At 37.1% G+C, this 25312-nt stretch overlaps 1 protein-coding gene across 3 annotated transcripts in view; it reads right to left on the reverse strand.

Moving 5' to 3' along the window:
* The window catches only part of Ekar (Eye-enriched kainate receptor), a 648003-nt gene that overhangs the window by 442702 nt on the left and 179989 nt on the right, over window positions 1–25312 (reverse strand). For all 3 annotated transcript variants that reach the window (XM_070282460.1, XM_070282459.1, XM_070282458.1), the window contains 3 exons: window positions 3220–3386; window positions 2927–3163; window positions 2724–2876 (listed from right to left, as the gene is read on the reverse strand). In XM_070282460.1, coding sequence (XP_070138561.1) covers window positions 2724–2876; window positions 2927–3163; window positions 3220–3386 — 557 coding nt within the window. The remainder of the gene's footprint in view (window positions 1–2723; window positions 2877–2926; window positions 3164–3219; window positions 3387–25312) is intronic.

Genomic DNA, 25312 nt, shown 5'->3' on the forward strand with positions numbered 1-25312 from the left:
GGCTGAATGGTTTTACAAATTTTTACAACTTTAGTTTGAACCACTTTAAAATTATCATAGGAGACTTCTACTAAAAACCCTTGAGCCATATTTCTCTGCCGATTACAATATTATCATACATTCGTCTGGTACTATATGAAACAAAACAACCAAAGAGTTTCCATCAATCATGATTTTTGATTCGACTTGTGCTGTACTGTAGGTATTGGCATTACCTATCCCCTTTAAAGAAAAAACGCTATGAATTCTCTTACCAACTAACTTATTAGAAACGCTTTCTTTAATTAATGAGCACTCAGCTCCCGAATCAAATGTAATTGGAAATTTTTCACCATTGACCAGCATACTCGATTGATGCTCTACTATAGCGCATAGCTCCACTCTTTTCTCCGTTCTCACCCCTAATCCAGCATGTGTCCCGGCTCCTGACATCTGTAACACGTTACGTTTGTTCTTCCATGCCGAGGCTGCGCAAACCGCCACCCCTTTCCATTTGTCGAACCCTGAGATCCAGATCTACAGTCTTGCTTTTTGTGGCCTAGTTTTCTACACTGGTAACATTTGATTTCCGCAGATTTAGCTCGCTCCGTCTCTGGTTCCCAGTTCGTTGAATTTGGGCGCTCCCTTAGCGCTGAGAATGCTTGCAACTCCGCTTGCAGTTTACGTCGATTGGTCACATGCGTTGTGTGTATCATTCGCTGCAAACGCCGATCGAAATAAGCCATGTGCCCAAGAACCAGCGCGATGGAAATTTGTTCAGGATTCAAATTACGCAGTTTTGTGCACAGTGACGTCACACTGCGACTTGCGAAAACAGACAGACTTTCACCGTTGCCTGGACGACTATTAAGAAAAATTACAATGACGGCGGCTGGCGTCTCTGAAATCTCGTATCGCTGCTCAAACAATTGCCAGAACTGTTGCCAAGTTGTTCCCGGGTAACATATTTGATATTGCGCTGTGCATATCAAACATATTTGCGCCGCTGAGCCTTCCAAAGCTTTACTTAACGCTAATATAAGAGCGCTGTCACTTAATGGTTTTTCACGTAAGATGATGTCGATCGTAGCGCACCACTGCGTGGCATCCATACCAACAACGTCCGGATTATATTTCGGCAGGAAAATCTCGCTAGTCTGTTGCAACTCACTCGCCGGCGTCCGTAGCTTCTTAACCAGTTCCAGAAAGTTCCGATTTTGTTGTTCTAACAGCGCGAATACGTCTCTAGAAAAATTTTGGTTAGGGCCGAATCCCACTTCTAATGTCGGAGAATTGAAGTCTTGAAGCTTGCTGCTCCTCCAGGAAAATCTCGCAACAGACTGCGAGTGAGTTGCAACAGACTGCGTGTCTTCGTTGCCTTTGATGCTCATAGCCGTCACTTATTCAACAGTCCTCAACAGGACACCACGCTAAAGCTCGGGGCGAATACCAGAAATGGTATATCCTTGCACGACCTATGGTCACACCTTAGAGTCTTGGTCTAACGAGAGACTGAATTGTCTCCTCTCCGACATACATATATATAAAAAAAAAAAATATATATATATATATATATAAATATAAATCTTGTGTCACAATGTTTGTCTTCACTGGACTCCTAAACCACTTAACCGATTATAATAAAATTCGCACACCATGTGCAGTTCGATTTAACTTGAGCGATAGGATAGTTTAAATCTCAAATTAGAGTCGCAATTTAAATTTATTGCTAATTATTTGTCTGTTATTATTTGACAGTCACAATTATTTGTTAACTCCAAATGATTCTAACAGATGGTCTATACCTGTCGACTGGGTTGAGTAAGTAATCAATAGATGGCGCTGTTATTGTAAATCTACGAACGTGTCATATAAGCTACATTTTAACAGCGTAATTACCACGTGTTGTTAACGCTATAAAATAAATTAAATTTATTTTGTAGTGAACGAAATACCGTATAATTCAACTATTTCCACTTTTTAAATTTTTGATGTTAGCATAGCCGGTCACATGTTACTTAGACTGAAGTGTTAAGGGGTTATAAACAGTTGTGATAGATGAAAAAATCGATTTTTTTGTTTTTTTTTTATTGCATATTCTTTAAGTATATACTGTTGAGAATACTCTCACAAAAATTCATAACGATCGGAGCATTGGAACAGAAGTTGTAGCTATTTATAGTGCACTACCTGCACATAAAACTTGAACAAACGTTAAACTTTAAACGCGATTATCTCAAAATCTTGATTTTTCGAAATTACCTTTGCGGTGGACACGATTATTAAAAAACTACTACTCCGATCAACAAATCCGACCAAATTTTGACCACTTATTTATTATGATATTAGCTAGTCCGTAAACGAGGGATTTTCAATTTTTTTGAAAACTCCTTTTTTAAAGCATAAAAATGAAAAATCTTATACCTTGAAAAAAGTAATTTTTTTTTTAAAACCGTCGCAATTTTTTTTGTTTAATCAAAATTTTTAAAAATCCCTCTTTCACGGACTAGACAATAAAATATACTAATAAAATTTTTTGGATTTCAGATGAACCGTTTTCGGGATATCATGTCCACCGCACGGATATGGTCGGAGATGTCTCCTTCACTGCGATGCACACTTTTGGACTCAAACTATGTTTTTACTTAATAATCTCCTTAATTTATTTTCTAAATAAACTTAATTTCTTTGAGATTTTGAAATGTTATTTTGTTAATGTGGATTTATTTTATACATGTACTTACCGAATTTATGTAATTTATTAGGCTGAGCCCACCATTCCAAGGAATTTCGGCGTCACATGTTAAATTTGATATATAAATTGTGTGTGACTGATCCAGGGTCTGCAACCCAATTGCAAAAATATATATCGAATCGAACATTAGAGCTGACTCTGACTAAAATTATCATAAATAGATTTAAATAATTTTTTTTCATCATTTGTTACCTCAATCATAGAGAATTTTTTTAAGTTAGAGCCTGAATTATTTTGTTTAAGAATATTTTGATCATAGTACGCAAGATCCTTCAAAATGTCCTTGACTACAACATCTCCTCTATTGACCAAACGAAACGATGTTATATTGACATAGTTATACTTAAAATCTTCTAGATCAAATGTTTCTAAATCAAAACTTGTAAACAAGTAATGATATTTGTACTCATTCATTTTCAGTTTCAAAATCTAAAAAAATTAGTAAAAGTTGACAAAACTTATTAGATTTTAAAATATTTACATACATTTTTTAACAATACACCAATTTTCTCTGAGTTTGTATCGACGACAATATTGTGTATTTCTTTTTCTTTAAACTCCTTTAATGTTGATAGGTAAGTCGCAAGAGATACTTGTCGCATAAATATTTCAACTTGAACCGATCGAGTTAGCTGGTGCATATCAACTATACCTAAGTAAATTAAATAAAGTATTGTAAAATAAGTAAAAATGGTAACATAGAAAATATCATTGGTGTTTCTCAAAAAGAATATGAGGATATTACGTATCAAATAAAAAAGTACTTTTTATGACGTTGAACACACATTTTACTTCCAAATATATTTTCTTTTTATATAGCTTTGCTTTTATTTATTTATTATTATTAACAATGATCTGTTATTTCTATATTATTATAACTAAAAGTAAGGATAAATTAAGTTAAAAGATATTCCATAATTTTGGATTTAATTACATCTAGGGATAGTTCAGGGGATAATAAATGGGACAATGAGTTATAATTTTTACAAATAACGCAAAATGGATCGTGTTCCGCAAAATTAGACCTAGAAATCGGTAACCAAAGGGGTCGGAAGGATCTAGTTACTCTATTAGGCACAGAAAACATTAATTTTTCAAGAAGTACTTGTGAGTCAATCTGTCCAAAAATAAGCACATGAAGTAGCATAACCCCAGCACAAGTACGGCGCTCTTTTGGGAAGTCGCAGTATCCCAGTTTAAGCTTTTTAACGCAAATAGCAGAAACTGCTTTTGGACAGATTCAATCCTCCCTTGGTGAACAAAGTATTGCGGACTCCAAATGCTAGAACGGTATTTCAAGATAGGACGAACCAACGATACGTATAGAGTTTTAGTTGTGAAAGGATTATCAAATTCTTTAGACCAACGTTTGATAAAAGCTAGCACACCTTTGGCCTTATTAACTGTTAGTGATATGTGTTCGTTGAAGGACAACTTATTGTCAAAAATGACTCTAAGATCGTTAATTAGGGAAACACGATCTAAGACGTTATTTCCAAGAGAGGACGAAACGATGTGAGGCACACTGCGATTGAACATCATAACCTTACACTTAGAGCAGTTAAGCAAAAGGAGATTGTTTGAGCACCACAAGAAGACTTCGTTAAGGTCTAGTTGCAGGTGCCTATGAAGGAAATGGTCTGAGAAAGAAAGACATAACTTGACATCATCAGCATACATAAATGTAGTAGCAAAGTTTACAACACTAGGTAAATCGTTGACAAAAAGAACAAACAGAAGAGGTCCTAAGTGACTACCTTGTGGGACACCAGATGAAACGTTTATAATCTGTGATGAACTGTTTTTAAACAAAACACGCTGCGTGCGGTTCGATAGATAAGAGGTCAACCACTGTACTATATGTGGAGAAAACCCCATAAGACACAGCTTATGAAGGAGGAGATGGTGGTTCACAGAGTCAAACGCTTCACTAAAGTCAGTGTATACCACATCAGTTTGCATGCGGCTCAGAAATCCTCTGTGGATATACGAAGTGAATTCAATAAGGTTAGTTGTGGTAGAGCGATGCTAGAGAATGCTTTTACAAAAATGTTGCAGTTGGAAAGTAACCAGTTTCTCAAGCAGTTTGGGAAGCAGTTGTCAATAAGTGCTTTAGAGCTTTTCTTGTGAAGCGGAATAATAAAAGATTCGTTCCATCTCTTGGGAAGACATGCCAGCTCCAAGGATAGGTTGAATAAGATGGTGAGAGGATAGCAAAGGATATCAGAACAGTACCTTAGAACACAGCTAGGAACATTGTCAAGACCAGCAGATAATGATACATCTATTGTTGAAAGAGCTTCGAACAGATCCTGAATTCGAAATTTTGAAAAGTAAATGTTGTTTATATGTGGTAATTTATAAGGATAAGAAGAATTGTGGTTATATGAATCGGACGAACAGGTGGTTTGTAAAAATGACGCAAAGAGATTAGCAATACCTTGCTCAGAAGAATGTGAAATATTTTTATATGATAGGGAAGGAGGAAAAAGATTTGATTTACGTTTCATATTGACAAAAGAGTAGAAGGAGCTTGGATCATTACGAAAGTTTACCTTACAATTCCTGATATACTGCTTATAAATTTGATCGTTGAGAATAATAAACTGGTTGCGAACATAAAGAAAGTTTGACTGATGGCACATCGATCCTGACTTAAGAAACTTTTTGTAAGCTCTGGATTTCCTGTTCTTAAGACGAGAAAGGTGTTTATTATACCAAGGTGGTTTTGTAGACAATGATACTGGGACTTCCGGAACAAATTTGTTCAAGGCATTATGACTTATTTCGTAAAACGAATCCGTAGCTGCTTCAATTGTGTTTATAGATGAAAGAACATTCCAAACGATTTCAGCTAAATGATTCCGAAGGGCCATAAATCTGTTGACTAAATCACGGTCTCTTTCTACTGAGTCACTGTATTCTCCCTTTAAATCCTGCACCCCCGGAATCTTGTCCCTTATTGGCTTGTGGCCAATAAGGTGGCGATGTTACTTGCTTTATTCCGCATTGCTTACAATATTCCTTAAATTCTGCACTCACATATTTTCTTCCGTTGTCAGTTTTCAGCTTTTTAGGATAGCCTAATCTAGTGAAAATTTCTTTCATGGTACTGATCAATGACGTTGATGAGATCGATTTTAGAAATTTATATTCCATATATTTTGAATAGTACTCGATGAAAACTAGGATGTGCTCGTTGTTAGGTAACGGTCCCAAAAGGTTTGTAGCCACAAAAATCCACGGTCCTTCTGGAAATGTGGTTCGTTTCATAGCAGTGGGGTTTAATGCTTGCGATACCATTATACAATCTCTGCATGATTTGACGAATTTCTCCGCGTCTCGATCTATTTGCGGCCACCATACCTTGGACCTTAATCGTCGCTTCATCGCTGACTCTCCCGGATGACCTTCGTGTGCCAACGTTAGAATCGCCTGTCTTAACGCTTTTGGAATAACTATGCGGGTTCCTCGCATCATAATGGATCCAATAAATGAGAGCGCATGTCTGAACGCAAACAAACTGTTTGACGATGAAGCGTTCCACGATTCGTCCTGCAGGCACGACATTGCATCTACAATCTCCTCGTCGTTAATGCTTTTCTCTGCAATTTCAGAGATCGTCATGGACGACGGAGTCGCGTTTTCGATTACGTGGAGAATGCTATGTTCGCCTTTCATGTCGTAGCAATATCCTGGGTTTAATTTGCATAGACGAGAAAAGGTATCCGCAATATTCTCCTTTCCGGTTTTATATTTAACAATGAATTTGAAAGCTTGGAGGCGGAGGAGCCATCTTTCGATTCTCGCTGGAGGCTTCGAAGATGGTTTAAAAATGGTTTCTAGTGGTTTATGATCGGTTATTAGTTCGAACTCTAATCCAGCTAGATAATAGAAGAATTTTTCCACTGCCCACACTAATGATAAGCTCTCCTTCTCGGTCTGCGAATAGCGCTTTTCGACATCTGTCAGGCTTCGACTAGCAAAAGATATTATTTTCGGTTCATCGTCTCCATGGAATTGCAGCAATACAGCTCCTAATGCAACCGGACTGGCGTCTGCATTTAACTGTGTTTTGTGCTTTGGATTGAAATACTGCAAGTTAGGAATTTTCGCCAAACACGATTTCAGTTTATCAAACGAATCCTGTTCCGTAGCACCCCAGATGAACTTCTCGTCCTTCCTGAGCAGTCGTCGCAATAGGTCAGTTTTATTTGCTAACTCTGGAATGAATTTTCCTACATATGTTACAAGGCCCAAAAAACTGCGAGTCTCCTCCTTGTTCTTTGGAGGTCGAAATGACGTGATGGTGTTAATTTTTTCCTGATCAGATGTGACGATGCCATGATGTGACCCAAAAAATGTAGTTTAGAAGCTTTGTAGACACATTTCTTTTCATTTAATACTGCGTTGTTTTCTTTTAGAATGCCCCGAAATCTTTTTAATGCTTCATCGTGCTCGTCCTCAGTTTTTCCAAAAACAATGATGTCATCTATGTAACTTAGGACATTTGAGGAACCCGACAATAATTGCTCAAGCCTCCTTTGGAAAATCTCTGGTGCCGAGTTGACTTCAAACATCAATCGCTTGTAACGAAATAATCCTAACGGAGTTATAAACGTTGTTATTGCTCGGCTTTGTTCATGTAGCTCGAGTTGGTGGTATGCATCCTTGCACGCTTCAAACGTCGGTAAAGGATGGTTTTCCCTTAAAATGGCTTGATTTGCTCGCCGCATATCCGGGCATAATCGAATGTCTCCATTTTCTTTGAAAACTAAAACCATTGGTGAGATCCAAGCACTTGGGCCATTTACAGGTTCAATAATATCACGCTTTACAGCATCCTGAATCTTTTCGCGCACCTTCCCTTCTAATGCAATTGGTATCCTTCGTATGGGCTGTTGTACTGGTTTTATGTCCTGATTTATTGCCAACTTGACACTGTCGCCCTTCCACTTCGGAAAAACCGATACCTCCTCAATATGATTTATCTGCAGACCCAGCCGTAGCACATGCAACTTAATTGCAGTTTCTCGTCCCAGCAATGACTCTTTTCCTTTTTCAATGACGAAAAAGGAGGCAATCATTTCAGCCTGTTTACCAACAGAAATTGGTGCCTCAAATACGCAAATTACATTTAAAATTTGGTCCGAAGCATATCCTTTGAACAGGTTTTGTGAGTTAGGACGAACATTGAACACTGAGATTATAGCGATTTGATGAGATTATAGCGAGACCCCGAATCAATGATCAGAGATATGTCTGCCCGCCGACTTTGCATTTAATGCATTCTTCTTGCTCATCAAAATTTATTTTGAAACAATCCTCCGTTTTCGGCTTTTTAATGTAGGAGCCCGTTTCAACTGGGTTAGTAGATCTCCATTGGGAGTTCTGTCTTTTTAAATTCGTCCCGCACTTCCGTCCAAAATGACCCAGCCGACCGCACAGATTACATTTCGACTGTCGAGCTGGACAAGTAGGAAAGTCATCTTTGTGGCCAGTACGTCCACATCTCTCGCATTCGAAATTCCGTCTATTTCCTTTCGGTTTACTTGTCACGACTCTGTTTACCGGCTCCTCTGTACCCTTTGTCATCATTGCTGATTCTTTTCATATTTCTTCGTAAACTTGGCAAACCTCGAGTATTTCATCCAGTGAATGTTCCTTTTCTAATAATTTCCTTTTTAAATCTCCTGATGCCCAAGCGTCGATTACCTTATCTTTAAGACAAATCTCTTCGATGTCAGCTTTCGTTGATCCAAAATCGCACCTCTTAATTTGTTGTCTTAGGCGCAAAACAAATTCGGCAAAATTTTTGTCGCCAGCTGGAATCAAACTCCTGAACATGTGTTTTTCGAAAGACGAGTTTTGATTGGGTGAGAAGAACGCTGTCAATATGTCCACCAACACCTGAAATACATCATTTTGTTTAGCTTCGTTGAACTCGATTACAGCATCTGGTAATGAATACGCTACTGATTGCAGCTGTATTCCACCTAAATGGAGTAGTTTGGTCCTCTTTTGCTTGCACGCATTGATCTCCTCTGATTCAGCATAGATCTTAAATGCTCTCAGTCATTTCTCCCATTCCAAACGAAGCAGTGCTTTGTCAATGCTTTCGCACAAGAATGGTTTAATTGGTTATTCCGCGTTCATCTGTAAAAATTTGAATATCTCTATACACTATGTATGTATATATATATATATCTCTATGTATATATATATATGTAATTTATTTAATGAAACTGAGTTTCGCTTAATTCTGTCACTGACTCCGGTTCGTATCCTATACTGTGTACCTACTTTACTAAACATTTATTTATTAATTAATTTATTTATTTATTTATTTATTTAACAGCTAAACGAAAATTACAAATTCGCGCTTAGTTTGATAATTAAAGCTATGTTATAGGCCTTAAGCTTATTTGAGTTAAGATTTAAAGTGATTGTTTGGAAGATTTTGTTCTAATTCAAATGCTTAAGTAGTAATATAATTATATAAATGTAGGTATTGAGTAGAAGTTAAGGGTAGGTATGCTATTAAATTAGGTGGTACAGGTTCGTAGCTTTTAGGAAGTCTACTGTTTTATTTAAGTTTCTGTAGGAAGTTATTTTCTCTATTATATTATCAAGGTCGTTGATTCTTTTATTATCATAGAGAGGGCATTCAATAAAAATGTGACAAATAGTAAGGGGTATGTTGCAGTTGGGGCAGAGGGTTGGTGGGGATTTGTTAGGGATGTAGTTGTGGGTTAAGTTGGTGTGTCCAAGTCTGATTCTGCTGAATTTTTTTAAGTCTGCCCGTGAAGTGTTTTTTACTATCTCAGGGGTAGCTTTTTCGTGGCAGATTAATTTGTAGTAAGGTAAGTAAGGATGCTTTTGTAAGTGTTGTGCAGTCCAGGGTTTGTAAGTTTTTAATGATGTATTTGCTTATATCTGATGGGTTGTAATTGCATTCTGTGACAAGAGGGAAGTTGTGGGGGTTTTTAGCTGTTGTGTCTGCAAGGTCATTACCTTTTATACCGCAGTGTCCGGGTATCCAAAGCAAAGTTAGTTTGTCCGTTTTGTATTTGCCTACTATGTTTCGTATTTCGCTTGTGTAATAGTTTTGGTTGTTGGTTTTGTTAATTGCATTTAAGGAGGAGAGGGAGTCGGTGCATATAACGTATTTTCCTGTATTTTGTTTGGCGTATATACATGCGGCAAGGATTGCTGCAATTTCCGCTGTGAAAATGGAAAAGAATTCAGGGAGTAGTTTGTACAGAATTATTTCATTATCTGAGGTGACGCTATATGATACGCCTTTAGGTGATTTTGAGCCGTCGGTATAGAGAAATGTACGGTTTTTCATTTGATTAACGATTTCTTTAAAATTTTGTTGATAGGCAATCGGGGTTGTGTTTGTTTTGTTGGAAGAATTTAAGGAGGTGTTAGTGATTGTTTGGCTGCCAAGCCAGTGTGGTGTTTTTTCTTTCTTGGTAGTTATGGGGGCCATTGTTATGTTGAGTTGGTTGCAGAGTTTAATAGTGTTATAGAGGGAGGAGGGGATTTTTGGAATCTTCTTGGTTTTAGTTAGGTTTTTATAAATTTTTTCGATAGGTGAGTGCTTGGAATTTAAAATTATTTTGAAGTTTTTTTGGAGGCCGTGCAATGCTCTAAATTCCAAGGGTCTTATGTTCGCTTCAAGTAATAAATTGTTTATTGGTGTTGTACGAAAAGCGGAGAAGGTATGACGGATAGCTGTGTGGTATAAAGTTTCAATTTTGTTTAGGGAGGACTTGGGGGCATTGCCATATAAATGTATTCCATAGTCGATTTTGGACATCAAGATTGCTTTTACCACATAAAGGATAGTGCTAACATTGCATTCAAACTGTTACTGGATAGGCATTTTATTATGTTGATTTTTTTTTTATAGTTGTAAAGTTAAGTTTTCGATGTGATTGTTCCATTTGTATTTCTTATTAATTGTTATTCCTAGAATTTTTAAAGTGTCTACCTCCTGTAGTGTTATGTTAGATGGGAGGAAAGTAAAGTTGCAGTTTCTTTTCCTTCATACATGCAAGTGTTTACATTTGGTGTCTGACAGTTTGGCTCCTGAGTAGTCACATCATATTAGGATTTCCCTAAATAGTGGATTTAAGTTGAGATTAGTTATTTGTTTGTTAAGCTTGTATATTACAGTATAGTCGTCTGCATAGGCGGTGAATTGGCAATTCTTTTGTTTGGCTATTATTTGGCTTAACTTGTTGTAGGCTATAACAAACAGGATAACCGACAAGGGTGAGCCTTGGGGTATGCCGTTGTCTAAGGGTTGTGAGGATGAGTATACCTTATTGGCAAGAACTGATATTTTTCTATTGGTAAGAAAGTTGAATATATATTTGGCTATTTTTGGACCTATTATCCAATCTTTGAGTTCATCCATGATGCTGTGAATGCCTACCCTGTCAAAGGCTTTGGCAAAGTCTAAAGAAATGATAGAGGCATGATTTTTTGTTGACAGGGAGGAGGTTATCTGGTAATCTAGTATGACTAGAGAATCAGAGATCGATTTTTTCTTTTTGAATCCGAATTGACGGCTGTCTAATAGCTTGCAGTTTGAAGCTAGCCACCAAAGCCGTTTAGATATAATTTTATCCATGACTTTTGCTATGCATGGGTTGAGGGAGATAGGGCGATAAGAGTCAATGGAGGTTGTATCCAAATTTGGTTTGGGTATAGGTATAACAGTGCTAACTTTAAACTGCTGGGGGATATGTGAGTTAAAGATGTTATTAAAAAGGATGTGAAATCTTATCAGTAGGCTTGGAGATAGGTTTTTTATTATTGGGTAGCTAATACGATCTCGTCCCGGTGTCGTGCTTTAAGTTGATTAATGGAAGCTAGCATTTCGAGCATGGTAATATCTTTTTCAATACTAAGGGCAATAGTAGATGGGGTGTATGAGGAGTCGTGGGTTGAATTTGATTTTTGTTGAATGAAGGTTGAGGAAAAATTGTTGTCGAGTGATGAGTTAGACCAATGGGTACTTAGTGTGTTGGCTATTTCCTTATTACCAAGTATGTTTTGTGCCGACCGCACAGATTACATTTCGACTGTCGAGCTGGACAAGTAGGAAAGTCATCTTTGTGGCCAGTACGTCCACATCTCTCGCATTCGAAATTCCGTCTATTTCCTTTCGGTTTACTTGTCACGACTCTGTTTACCGGCTCCTCTGTACCCTTTGTCATCATTGCTGATTCTTTTCATATTTCTTCGTAAACTTGGCAAACCTCGAGTATTTCATCCAGTGAATGTTCCTTTTCTAATAATTTCCTTTTTAAATCTCCTGATGCCCAAGCGTCGATTACCTTATCTTTAAGACAAATCTCTTCGATGTCAGCTTTCGTTGATCCAAAATCGCACCTCTTAATTTGTTGTCTTAGGCGCAAAACAAATTCGGCAAAATTTTTGTCGCCAGCTGGAATCAAACTCCTGAACATGTGTTTTTCGAAAGACGAGTTTTGATTGGGTGAGAAGAACGCTGTCAATATGTCCACCAACACCTGAAATACATCATTTTGTTTAGCTTCGTTGAACTCGATTACAGCATCTGGTAATGAATACGCTACTGATTGCAGCTGTATTCCACCTAAATGGAGTAGTTTGGTCCTCTTTTGCTTGCACGCATTGATCTCCTCTGATTCAGCATAGATCTTAAATGCTCTCAGTCATTTCTCCCATTCCAAACGAAGCAGTGCTTTGTCAATGCTTTCGCACAAGAATGGTTTAATTGGTTATTCCGCGTTCATCTGTAAAAATTTGAATATCTCTATACACTATGTATGTATATATATATATATCTCTAGGTGTATACATATATGTAATTTATTTAATGAAACTGAGTTTCGCTTAATTCTGTCACTGACTCCGGTTCGTATCCTATACTGTGTACCTACTTTACTAAACATTTATTTATTAATTAATTTATTTATTTATTTATTTATTTAACAGCTAAACGAAAATTACAAATTCGCGCTTAGTTTGATAATTAAAGCTATGTTATAGGCCTTAAGCTTATTTGAGTTAAGATTTAAAGTGATTGTTTGGAAGATTTTGTTCTAATTCAAATGCTTAAGTAGTAATATAATTATATAAATGTAGGTATTGAGTAGAAGTTAAGGGTAGGTATGCTATTAAATTAGGTGGTACAGGTTCGTAGCTTTTAGGAAGTCTACTGTTTTATTTAAGTTTCTGTAGGAAGTTATTTTCTCTATTATATTATCAAGGTCGTTGATTCTTTTATTATCATAGAGAGGGCATTCAATAAAAATGTGACAAATAGTAAGGGGTATGTTGCAGTTGGGGCAGAGGGTTGGTGGGGATTTGTTAGGGATGTAGTTGTGGGTTAAGTTGGTGTGTCCAAGTCTGATTCTGCTGAATTTTTTTAAGTCTGCCCGTGAAGTGTTTTTTACTATCTCAGGGGTAGCTTTTTCGTGGCAGATTAATTTGTAGTAAGGTAAGTAAGGATGCTTTTGTAAGTGTTGTGCAGTCCAGGGTTTGTAAGTTTTTAATGATGTATTTGCTTATATCTGATGGGTTGTAATTGCATTCTGTGACAAGAGGGAAGTTGTGGGGGTTTTTAGCTGTTGTGTCTGCAAGGTCATTACCTTTTATACCGCAGTGTCCGGGTATCCAAAGCAAAGTTAGTTTGTCCGTTTTGTATTTGCCTACTATGTTTCGTATTTCGCTTGTGTAATAGTTTTGGTTGTTGGTTTTGTTAATTGCATTTAAGGAGGAGAGGGAGTCGGTGCATATAACGTATTTTCCTGTATTTTGTTTGGCGTATATACATGCGGCAAGGATTGCTGCAATTTCCGCTGTGAAAATGGAAAAGAATTCAGGGAGTAGTTTGTACAGAATTATTTCATTATCTGAGGTGACGCTATATGATACGCCTTTAGGTGATTTTGAGCCGTCGGTATAGAGAAATGTACGGTTTTTCATTTGATTAACGATTTCTTTAAAATTTTGTTGATAGGCAATCGGGGTTGTGTTTGTTTTGTTGGAAGAATTTAAGGAGGTGTTAGTGATTGTTTGGCTGCCAAGCCAGTGTGGTGTTTTTTCTTTCTTGGTAGTTATGGGGGCCATTGTTATGTTGAGTTGGTTGCAGAGTTTAATAGTGTTATAGAGGGAGGAGGGGATTTTTGGAATCTTCTTGGTTTTAGTTAGGTTTTTATAAATTTTTTCGATAGGTGAGTGCTTGGAATTTAAAATTATTTTGAAGTTTTTTTGGAGGCCGTGCAATGCTCTAAATTCCAAGGGTCTTATGTTCGCTTCAAGTAATAAATTGTTTATTGGTGTTGTACGAAAAGCGGAGAAGGTATGACGGATAGCTGTGTGGTATAAAGTTTCAATTTTGTTTAGGGAGGACTTGGGGGCATTGCCATATAAATGTATTCCATAGTCGATTTTGGACATCAAGATTGCTTTTACCACATAAAGGATAGTGCTAACATTGCATTCAAACTGTTACTGGATAGGCATTTTATTATGTTGATTTTTTTTTTATAGTTGTAAAGTTAAGTTTTCGATGTGATTGTTCCATTTGTATTTCTTATTAATTGTTATTCCTAGAATTTTTAAAGTGTCTACCTCCTGTAGTGTTATGTTAGATGGGAGGAAAGTAAAGTTGCAGTTTCTTTTCCTTCATACATGCAAGTGTTTACATTTGGTGTCTGACAGTTTGGCTCCTGAGTAGTCACACCATATTAGGATTTCCCTAAATAGTGGATTTAAGTTGAGATTAGTTATTTGTTTGTTAAGCTTGTATATTACAGTATAGTCGTCTGCATAGGCGGTGAATTGGCAATTCTTTTGTTTGGCTATTATTTGGTTTAACTTGTTGTAGGCTATAACAAACAGGATAACCGACAAGGGTGAGCCTTGGGGTATGCCGTTGTCTAAGGGTTGTGAGGATGAGTATACCTTATTGGCAAGAACTGATATTTTTCTATTGGTAAGAAAGTTGAATATATATTTGGCTATTTTTGGACCTATTTTCCAATCTTTGAGTTCATCCATGATGCTGTGAATGCCTACCCTGTCAAAGGCTTTGGCAAAGTCTAAAGAAATGATAGAGGCATGATTTTTTGTTGACAGGGAGGAGGTTATCTGGTAATCTAGTATGACTAGAGAATCAGAGATCGATTTTTTCTTTTTGAATCCGAATTGACGGCTGTCTAATAGCTTGCAGTTTGAAGCTAGCCACCAAAGCCGTTTAGATATAATTTTATCCATGACTTTTGCTATGCATGGGTTGAGGGAGATAGGGCGATAAGAGTCAATGGAGGTTGTATCCAAATTTGGTTTGGGTATAGGTATAACAGTGCTAACTTTAAACTGCTGGGGGATATGTGAGTTAAAGATGTTATTAAAAAGGATGTGAAATCTTATCAGTAGGCTTGGAGATAGGTTTTTTATTATTGGGTAGCTAATACGATCTCGTCCCGGTGTCGTGCTTTAAGTTGATTAATGGAAGCTAGCATTTCGAGCATGGTAATATCTTTTTCAATACTAAGGGCAATAGTAGATGGGGTGTATGAGGAGTCGTGGGTTGAATTTGATTTTTGTTGAATGAAGGTTGAGGAAAAATTGTTGTCGAGTGATGAGTTAGACCAATGGGTACTTAGTGTGTTGGCTATTTCCTTATTACCAAGTATGTTTTGTGCCGACCGCACAGATTACATTTCGACTGTCGAGCTGGACAAGTAGGAAAGTCATCTTTGTGGCCAGTACGTCCACATCTCTCGCATTCGAAATTCCGTCTATTTCCTTTCGGTTTACTTGTCACGACTCTGTTTACCGGCTCCTCTGTACCCTTTGTCATCATTGCTGATTCTTTTCATATTTCTTCGTAAACTTGGCAAACCTCGAGTATTTCATCCAGTGAATGTTCCTTTTCTAATAATTTCCTTTTTAAATCTCCTGATGCCCAAGCGTCGATTACCTTATCTTTAAGACAAATCTCTTCGATGTCAGCTTTCGTTGATCCAAAATCGCACCTCTTAATTTGTTGTCTTAGGCGCAAAACAAATTCGGCAAAATTTTTGTCGCCAGCTGGAATCAAACTCCTGAACATGTGTTTTTCGAAAGACGAGTTTTGATTGGGTGAGAAGAACGCTGTCAATATGTCCACCAACACCTGAAATACATCATTTTGTTTAGCTTCGTTGAACTCGATTACAGCATCTGGTAATGAATACGCTACTGATTGCAGCTGTATTCCACCTAAATGGAGTAGTTTGGTCCTCTTTTGCTTGCACGCATTGATCTCCTCTGATTCAGCATAGATCTTAAATGCTCTCAGTCATTTCTCCCATTCCAAACGAAGCAGTGCTTTGTCAATGCTTTCGCACAAGAATGGTTTAATTGGTTATTCCGCGTTCATCTGTAAAAATTTGAATATCTCTATACACTATGTATGTATATATATATATATCTCTATGTATATATATATATGTAATTTATTTAATGAAACTGAGTTTCGCTTAATTCTGTCACTGACTCCGGTTAGTTCGTATCCTATACTGTGTACCTACTTTACTAAACATTTATTTATTAATTAATTTATTTATTTATTTATTTATTTAACAGCTAAACGAAAATTACAAATTCGCGCTTAGTTTGATAATTAAAGCTATGTTATAGGCCTTAAGCTTATTTGAGTTAAGATTTAAAGTGATTGTTTGGAAGATTTTGTTCTAATTCAAATGCTTAAGTAGTAATATAATTATATAAATGTAGGTATTGAGTAGAAGTTAAGGGTAGGTATGCTATTAAATTAGGTGGTACAGGTTCGTAGCTTTTAGGAAGTCTACTGTTTTATTTAAGTTTCTGTAGGAAGTTATTTTCTCTATTATATTATCAAGGTCGTTGATTCTTTTATTATCATAGAGAGGGCATTCAATAAAAATGTGACAAATAGTAAGGGGTATGTTGCAGTTGGGGCAGAGGGTTGGTGGGGATTTGTTAGGGATGTAGTTGTGGGTTAAGTTGGTGTGTCCAAGTCTGATTCTGCTGAATTTTTTTAAGTCTGCCCGTGAAGTGTTTTTTACTATCTCAGGGGTAGCTTTTTCGTGGCAGATTAATTTGTAGTAAGGTAAGTAAGGATGCTTTTGTAAGTGTTGTGCAGTCCAGGGTTTGTAAGTTTTTAATGATGTATTTGCTTATATCTGATGGGTTGTAATTGCATTCTGTGACAAGAGGGAAGTTGTGGGGGTTTTTAGCTGTTGTGTCTGCAAGGTCATTACCTTTTATACCGCAGTGTCCGGGTATCCAAAGCAAAGTTAGTTTGTCCGTTTTGTATTTGCCTACTATGTTTCGTATTTCGCTTGTGTAATAGTTTTGGTTGTTGGTTTTGTTAATTGCATTTAAGGAGGAGAGGGAGTCGGTGCATATAACGTATTTTCCTGTATTTTGTTTGGCGTATATACATGCGGCAAGGATTGCTGCAATTTCCGCTGTGAAAATGGAAAAGAATTCAGGGAGTAGTTTGTACAGAATTATTTCATTATCTGAGGTGACGCTATATGATACGCCTTTAGGTGATTTTGAGCCGTCGGTATAGAGAAATGTACGGTTTTTCATTTGATTAACGATTTCTTTAAAATTTTGTTGATAGGCAATCGGGGTTGTGTTTGTTTTGTTGGAAGAATTTAAGGAGGTGTTAGTGATTGTTTGGCTGCCAAGCCAGTGTGGTGTTTTTTCTTTCTTGGTAGTTATGGGGGCCATTGTTATGTTGAGTTGGTTGCAGAGTTTAATAGTGTTATAGAGGGAGGAGGGGATTTTTGGAATCTTCTTGGTTTTAGTTAGGTTTTTATAAATTTTTTCGATAGGTGAGTGCTTGGAATTTAAAATTATTTTGAAGTTTTTTTGGAGGCCGTGCAATGCTCTAAATTCCAAGGGTCTTATGTTCGCTTCAAGTAATAAATTGTTTATTGGTGTTGTACGAAAAGCGGAGAAGGTATGACGGATAGCTGTGTGGTATAAAGTTTCAATTTTGTTTAGGGAGGACTTGGGGGCATTGCCATATAAATGTATTCCATAGTCGATTTTGGACATCAAGATTGCTTTTACCACATAAAGGATAGTGCTAACATTGCATTCAAACTGTTACTGGATAGGCATTTTATTATGTTGATTTTTTTTTTATAGTTGTAAAGTTAAGTTTTCGATGTGATTGTTCCATTTGTATTTCTTATTAATTGTTATTCCTAGAATTTTTAAAGTGTCTACCTCCTGTAGTGTTATGTTAGATGGGAGGAAAGTAAAGTTGCAGTTTCTTTTCCTTCATACATGCAAGTGTTTACATTTGGTGTCTGACAGTTTGGCTCCTGAGTAGTCACACCATATTAGGATTTCCCTAAATAGTGGATTTAAGTTGAGATTAGTTATTTGTTTGTTAAGCTTGTATATTACAGTATAGTCGTCTGCATAGGCGGTGAATTGGCAATTCTTTTGTTTGGCTATTATTTGGTTTAACTTGTTGTAGGCTATAACAAACAGGATAACCGACAAGGGTGAGCCTTGGGGTATGCCGTTGTCTAAGGGTTGTGAGGATGAGTATACCTTATTGGCAAGAACTGATATTTTTCTATTGGTAAGAAAGTTGAATATATATTTGGCTATTTTTGGACCTATTTTCCAATCTTTGAGTTCATCCATGATGCTGTGAATGCCTACCCTGTCAAAGGCTTTGGCAAAGTCTAAAGAAATGATAGAGGCATGATTTTTTGTTGACAGGGAGGAGGTTATCTGGTAATCTAGTATGACTAGAGAATCAGAGATCGATTTTTTCTTTTTGAATCCGAATTGACGGCTGTCTAATAGCTTGCAGTTTGAAGCTAGCCACCAAAGCCGTTTAGATATAATTTTATCCATGACTTTTGCTATGCATGGGTTGAGGGAGATAGGGCGATAAGAGTCAATGGAGGTTGTATCCAAATTTGGTTTGGGTATAGGTATAACAGTGCTAACTTTAAACTGCTGGGGGATATGTGAGTTAAAGATGTTATTAAAAAGGATGTGAAATCTTATCAGTAGGCTTGGAGATAGGTTTTTTATTATTGGGTAGCTAATACGATCTCGTCCCGGTGTCGTGCTTTAAGTTGATTAATGGAAGCTAGCATTTCGAGCATGGTAATATCTTTTTCAATACTAAGGGCAATAGTAGATGGGGTGTATGAGGAGTCGTGGGTTGAATTTGATTTTTGTTGAATGAAGGTTGAGGAAAAATTGTTGTCGAGTGATGAGTTAGACCAATGGGTACTTAGTGTGTTGGCTATTTCCTTATTACCAAGTATGTTTTGTGTGGGGTTGTTGGGGTCAGTAAGGCAATGAATGTTGTGTTGTTTTTAAGCCACAGAAGCGGTTTATGTTAGACCATATTTTGAGAGTGGAGGACTTAGGGCTTATTTCAGCTGTAAAGTCTTGAATAGATGTTCGTTTCCTAATTTTTATTTCCCGCTTATGTTTGGCATTTGGTTTTTTGTATGCAAGTATGTTTGTCATGTCAATGTTTCTGTTTAGAGTACGCCAACATAAGCTTTTTTTTGTTTTGGAGTTGTTGAAGGGTTGGGTCCCACCATGGAACAGTTTTTTTTTAAATTTATTAGTTTTTTATTTATTAAATTTATTAAATGTATTAATTTAGTATTTTAAATTTATGTGATTGGGGACTGCTTTCATTGGCTGCTTGAATAATTATTTTAGTTATGTTGGCTGCTTCTTTGTTTGAGCTGGGAGATCTTTCGTTGGATAACTTATCGGAAATCTCTTGAAAAAGGGGCCAGTTATCTTTTTTAAGATTGAATCTGGGTCTTTCAACAGGGCAGGTCAACAGGGCTTTGTTCAAAAATGTCGATATGAATGGGATAGTGATCACTACCCGATAGGGAGTTATCTGTGTACCATTTGGAGCTAAAGGAGAGTAATGGTGATGCGATGGAAAGGTCTATGTGGGTGAAGGTATGGTGTGTAGTAAAGTGAGTTGGTGATCCGTTATTGAGAGTTATTAGTGAGGATTTGGTTAATATATTTAAATATTATGCTGCCTCTAGTATTGTTGGACTGTGAGCCCCAACTTCTATGCCAACTGTTAAAATCTCCTGTAATTAGGAAGGGTGGTTAGTAAACCTACTGTCGTAAATGTTTCTGAGGTTTTGCATTTTAAAAGGTTTGCTGGGTGGTATGTACGATGAGATTATGGTGAATTCTATTTTGGAGTGAATTTTTACTGCTATTGTATCAAAGTCAATTGCATTAGTCGGTACGATTTGCTGTTGTATTGAGTTGTGGATTAGAAGTGCTACACCTCCATATCCGTTTATAGCCTTATTTTCGTGGTAAAAGGTATAGTTAATTGGGATAGGGATGTTTTGGGTGGAGAGTAGGTGGGTTTCTTGTAGTGATATTATTTACGACTTGCAACTGGCTATAATTGTTAATGTACCCGTTTAAGTTCCATTGGAGGACTTTTAGCATTGTTAAAATTAAGATTTGGTTGATAGTCTATATGGTATTATCTTGTATGTAGGCTAAGTTTAAATGCTGTCGCTATCGCTGTTAAGTAAATGGTTTGTGATTTTGTTGTTTTTCTTGGGTTTTTGTTCATTTTTTTCTTTAGATTTGAGGGGCTTGGCGAGTGTGTTTTGTTTGTTTGTGTAAATTTTGAGTTTGAGTTCTTCTGATAGGGATGAGCTGAGTGTTGATGTTGATTTTGATTTTGATGTTGAGGCTAATGTGGGGGTGGTGTCCATGGGTACTTCGTGGTCGTCGTGTGATGTTTCTTTTCTTTGTTGTTGTTGGGCAGGTGTGATATTTTTGGATGGTTTGACTGCAGTTTGGTGATCGGAGAAGTGAGAAGGTGGTTTTGTGGGTATTGTTGCATTTTTGGATGGTTGTTCTGCTAATATGGTAGAGTATAGTGCTGGTTGGTGTATGTGTCGGGTGTAGACTTTTTCTAGCGTTTTAATTGATGTCAGCTCTTTTTGCTTTATGAACGCTGGGCATGCTTTGTCAATTGGGCTGTGCTTGTTGGTTGGGAGGTCGAATTTGCAGTTTATGCAGAACTTTTCGTTGGTGCAAGTTTCGTCATTGGATGTGTGTTTCTCTGCGGAGCAGTTGTTGCATAGTGTGTTTGATTTGCAAGCTGTTGTGGGGTGGCCAAGTCTGAGGCAGTTGCGGCATCTGAGTGGGAGTGGGTGAGTGGGTATGTATGGGCGTATGTTTACCTTTTCATAACCAATCATCATTGTCTCTGGGAGTGTCAGTGATGCGAAGGTTATGATGATGAGTCTGGTTTCTTTTAGTTCGTTTTTATCCATTTTCTTAATTTTCCGTATTTCTGTGACGTTTTGCGATTTAAGTTCTTGCAGTATGATTTCTTCTTCAATGTTTCTTAGGTCATTGGAGTAAATTACTCCCTTGGAGAAGTTTAGGGTATTATGCTCATTAACTGATACGGGAAAGTCATGGAAGATGCTCAGCTTTTTGAGTTTAATGGCTTGGAGTGTGTCCTTGGTCTTGATTAGTAGACCGCCAATTCTTGTTTTTTTGCACGATTCCACTACACTATTGCATGTATAGTCAATTACTTTTTTGATTAGGAAGGGACATACGTGTTGAAATGTTTTATTGTCTGTTCTTTTTATGTTGATGAATTTGGGGCCGGTGTCGCTTGACTTGAAAAGCCTATTTATATCGGGAGGCATTGTTGTTGTTGTAGGGCAGGTGCCCTGCTGGGGTTTTTGGAACTGATCAGTAGATTTTTTGTTTTTTATTGCTTTTTTTCGATATTTGTTTTGTGCACTTAGTGTACAAGTGTTTTTGTAGTAGTTATTGTTTTTAACTGATAAGAGTTGGGTCTGGGGATTTCTCACTAGTCACACGTCTTTACTCCTTAAAGCTTAGAGTGAAACTGTTTACTAAACCTATGCATGTACATAAGTATGTTTTTTTTTTTTTTTTTTTTTTTTGACTTTTGTCAGTCTTACTGTCCCTGACCTTTGTCAGCTTAGTACAAATGTATGTACATACATGTATGGCTAACTGCCTCTGAAAACTCCTTTTCAGATAACTCCTTTTCTTTTTTTTATGTGATTATTATTACTGTCTCTGACCTTTGTCAGCTTAGTTCGGGGCTAACTGCCTCTGATCTTTGTCAGATAATCTCTCGCTTTCGCACATTTTCTTGTTCTATTTATTTTAATTTGCATGCACATGTACAACATGTGCAACATGCATACACGTATATGTATGTATGCCGGTGTGTCAACGCCAGTTCTATGTCTACATGACGAATGGCGTGCCAAAAGGATAGTGCAATTGAAAATTGCGAATCTTTTTTTTTCTGCGTTTTTTTTTTTTCTATTTACATTTTATTTCCTTTTACTTTCATTATTAAGTATTATTTACCTCGTCGCCAATGTATTACCCGGTAACCGTACCAATAATAGAAACAATTGTTAATTATATTCATATGTATATTTATGCGCGGTGATCTGTTCACTCCGGCTGTAAGAATAAGATTAGATTACAAGAATTGAAAAGAGTCAAAGTATGGCCTAATTGAGAGTCATAATGGGTCGCTCTCTCGCTCTCAGAGATCACCGGAGGTACAGACTCCCACAGTTCTCAAGATCTTCGACTGAACTCTCTGAACTATGACAATGTTGCTATTGCTGGCGTTCCCCCATAACTAGGAGCAATACATCCATATAGGTTTTAGGACCGAGTTGTACAGGAGAGCTTTATATTCAAGGCTAAAAGGTGACCAAGCGTTGATAAGCCAATGAAGGGTGCTGGTGAAGGCTGCTGAAGGCTTATAGCTTAAGGTGTGTTCTTTTGGCTTCAATGTGCCGGCGCCATGTGAGTCTTCTGTCGAGATGTACTCCTAGGTATTTTACTTCGTTTGCTTGTGGAAGTAGAGTGTTGCTTAATTTAACCGACGGGCAGTTTTGCCTTTTCAGAGTGAACGTAACGGGCTTGCATTTTAGTTCGTTCACTTTAATACGCTTATCTGATAGCCATTTTTCAACATCGACCATATCGAAGAGCTAGCTGCGGAGTTGCTTGAATCGGGCATTTGAAGCGGCTAAGAATAGCTGTGCCATCGGCAAACGTAGATGTTGTTAGTCGTGTGCTTGTCGGGATGTCTGCCGTGTAGAGGACATATAATATTAGCCCTAGCACGCTTACTTGAGGAACTCCAGCTCCAACAGTGTAATCATCAGATATAGCAGTGTTGCACCTCACAACAAATTTTCTGTCGTAAAGGTAAGACTCTAAAATCTTATGGGTGCTTGAAAGACATAAAATGCTTGAGAGACTTCTAAAAATATGGCAGTACAGTACTCTCGTTTTTCGAACGCGTTCCGAATTTCGGATGTTATCCGGTTGACCTGCTCAATTGTTCCATGCTTTTCACGGAACCCAAATTGGTGTAACGGGATTCCTTCCTAGATTCTCAGGTATGTGTTTATCCGAGTCATTAGGCACTTTTCAAAGAGTTTAGATAAGCAAGAGAGTAGTCTTATAGGTCTATACAACATGGGGATAGTGTGGTCTTTCCCCGGCTTTACTATCATTATTATAATTGACTTTTTCCATCTCACTGGAAATTAGCCAAGTTTTGCGATAGCATTAAATAACTGGGCGAGAGTGCAAACGGCTCAGTATGGGAGCTCATTTTGGGAGTTATGAGGTCGCAGCACGGGGATTTTTTCGGATTCAGTTGCCTTTTGATGATGTTAACGATTTCGTTTGGGCGAAACTCAATTGGCTCATGTTGAGGCTGGGGCTCATATGATAAAGTCGGCAAAGTAAACGCATTCGTGGCAGGACTTGGTTGGAAGACATTTTTAAGATGTTTGGCAAACGTGCTGGCTCTGTCTGCGTCGCTGCACGCCCACATACCTGTGGCATTTCTAATAGGCATCACGGTATCTTTCGGTGAGCTCAAAGTTGGGTGAGCTCTCTATAGTGAGTGTTTTGTGCTGTTAGTTCACAACTGCTCTATGTAGCAGCGGTGAACATACGTTTCTTCTTGCTGTAGAGCTTGATCAAGTTGACTTGACTGGCGATCTGTGAAATTGCCATTCTTGTCGTAAGTGTCGCTTTTCGAGGACGGGCTGTTCGATTTGTAGATTTGTCTTCTTTTGAATGAATTGTTATAGTTTGAGGTGTTAAAACTCGAGCTGCAGAGATGAGTAAAGACTCCAGTGAATTAACAAAATTGTCTACGTTGGCTTTGTCGCTGAGGTGAGGACTTAGCTCAATGTGTGAGCTGATATACTTCCTGTACTTAACCCAATCGGTTTTATGTGAGGTTAATTTTGATGATTGATCCCATGTTCCTTGGTGTCGGAGTAGAGTAAAAAGGACAGGCGAGTGATCAGATCAAAGATCCGAAAGGCATTCAAAGGCATTTATCAGATTTTTAGGAATGTTTTTTTGTAATCGCAAAGTCTATTAAGTCGGGAAGTTTCTTTGGGTCTGCCGGCCAGTATGCTGGTCTGCCAGAAGAAACATAGTCTAGCTTGTTCTTAGCTTTGATAATTGCATTATAGAGCTGCTTTCCTTTTGGGGTCACGAGGCGAGCTCCCCAGTGTGTGTGCTTGGCATTGTAGTCTCCTGCTGCTATGATGTGGTCTCCGAGTAAGTTGAAAAACTGCATACCCACCCCACACTTAATTTGGCGGATTGCATTAAAGTGTGGGGTGGATGCCTTCTAATAAGAATATCCACTCCTTGTTTCGAATTTAAGTTTAGTGACAAATTAGTAAAATAACCAATATATTGTTTTGGGCAGATTATATTTTTTGAATTGTATGGTAAGTGGGTTTCCTGAAGACATATAGTATCTGGGCTTTTATTAGCTATTAAGATTTTTAATTCATCATATTTGTTTATATAGCCATTAAAGTTCCATTGTATAACTTTAATTTACATGGATAAGTGTAAAATAATTTAAGTTATATGTCAAAAGGGGCTTATTATTTTTATAATTGTGGTTTAATTATTTATTTATTATTCTGACATTGACCCGTCGCACAGTGGGTCCAATAGCTCTGCCAGCAGAATTAAATTAATAACTTTAGTAAATTAATAGATATTTAAATGAAACTTTGTTCTTAAAGTTTTTAATTTATTTTACGTATATTCTCAAAATTTCAATGTCCTACGTTTGGTATTTCTCATAGCTCCCATACAAATGTTAAAAAAAACCATATTCAACAATATACAATATGTATGTAAGTGTTCACATTTTTTTTTTTAATTTTTTAGTGTTTTTTTGTTTAATTTACATTTTAACTAATGAGTTGGATTTCTATATATTATTCGCTACTATTATTCGGAATCTGAAAATTCAGAATCATTACATAAATGTGGGAAATTTATTAAAAGACCAGCCACAACTTTATCAAATTTAATACATTTAACCGAATTTGTTGACATTTTAGACAATGATGTTATTAGTGGATCAAAAGACACGAGTAATGCTTGTTTCTTGTTTTGAAACTCTTGTTTAAGAGT

Source organism: Drosophila bipectinata, chromosome 4, assembly GCF_030179905.1.
Source record: "Drosophila bipectinata strain 14024-0381.07 chromosome 4, DbipHiC1v2, whole genome shotgun sequence".
Lineage (NCBI taxonomy): Eukaryota > Metazoa > Arthropoda > Insecta > Diptera > Drosophilidae > Drosophila > Drosophila bipectinata.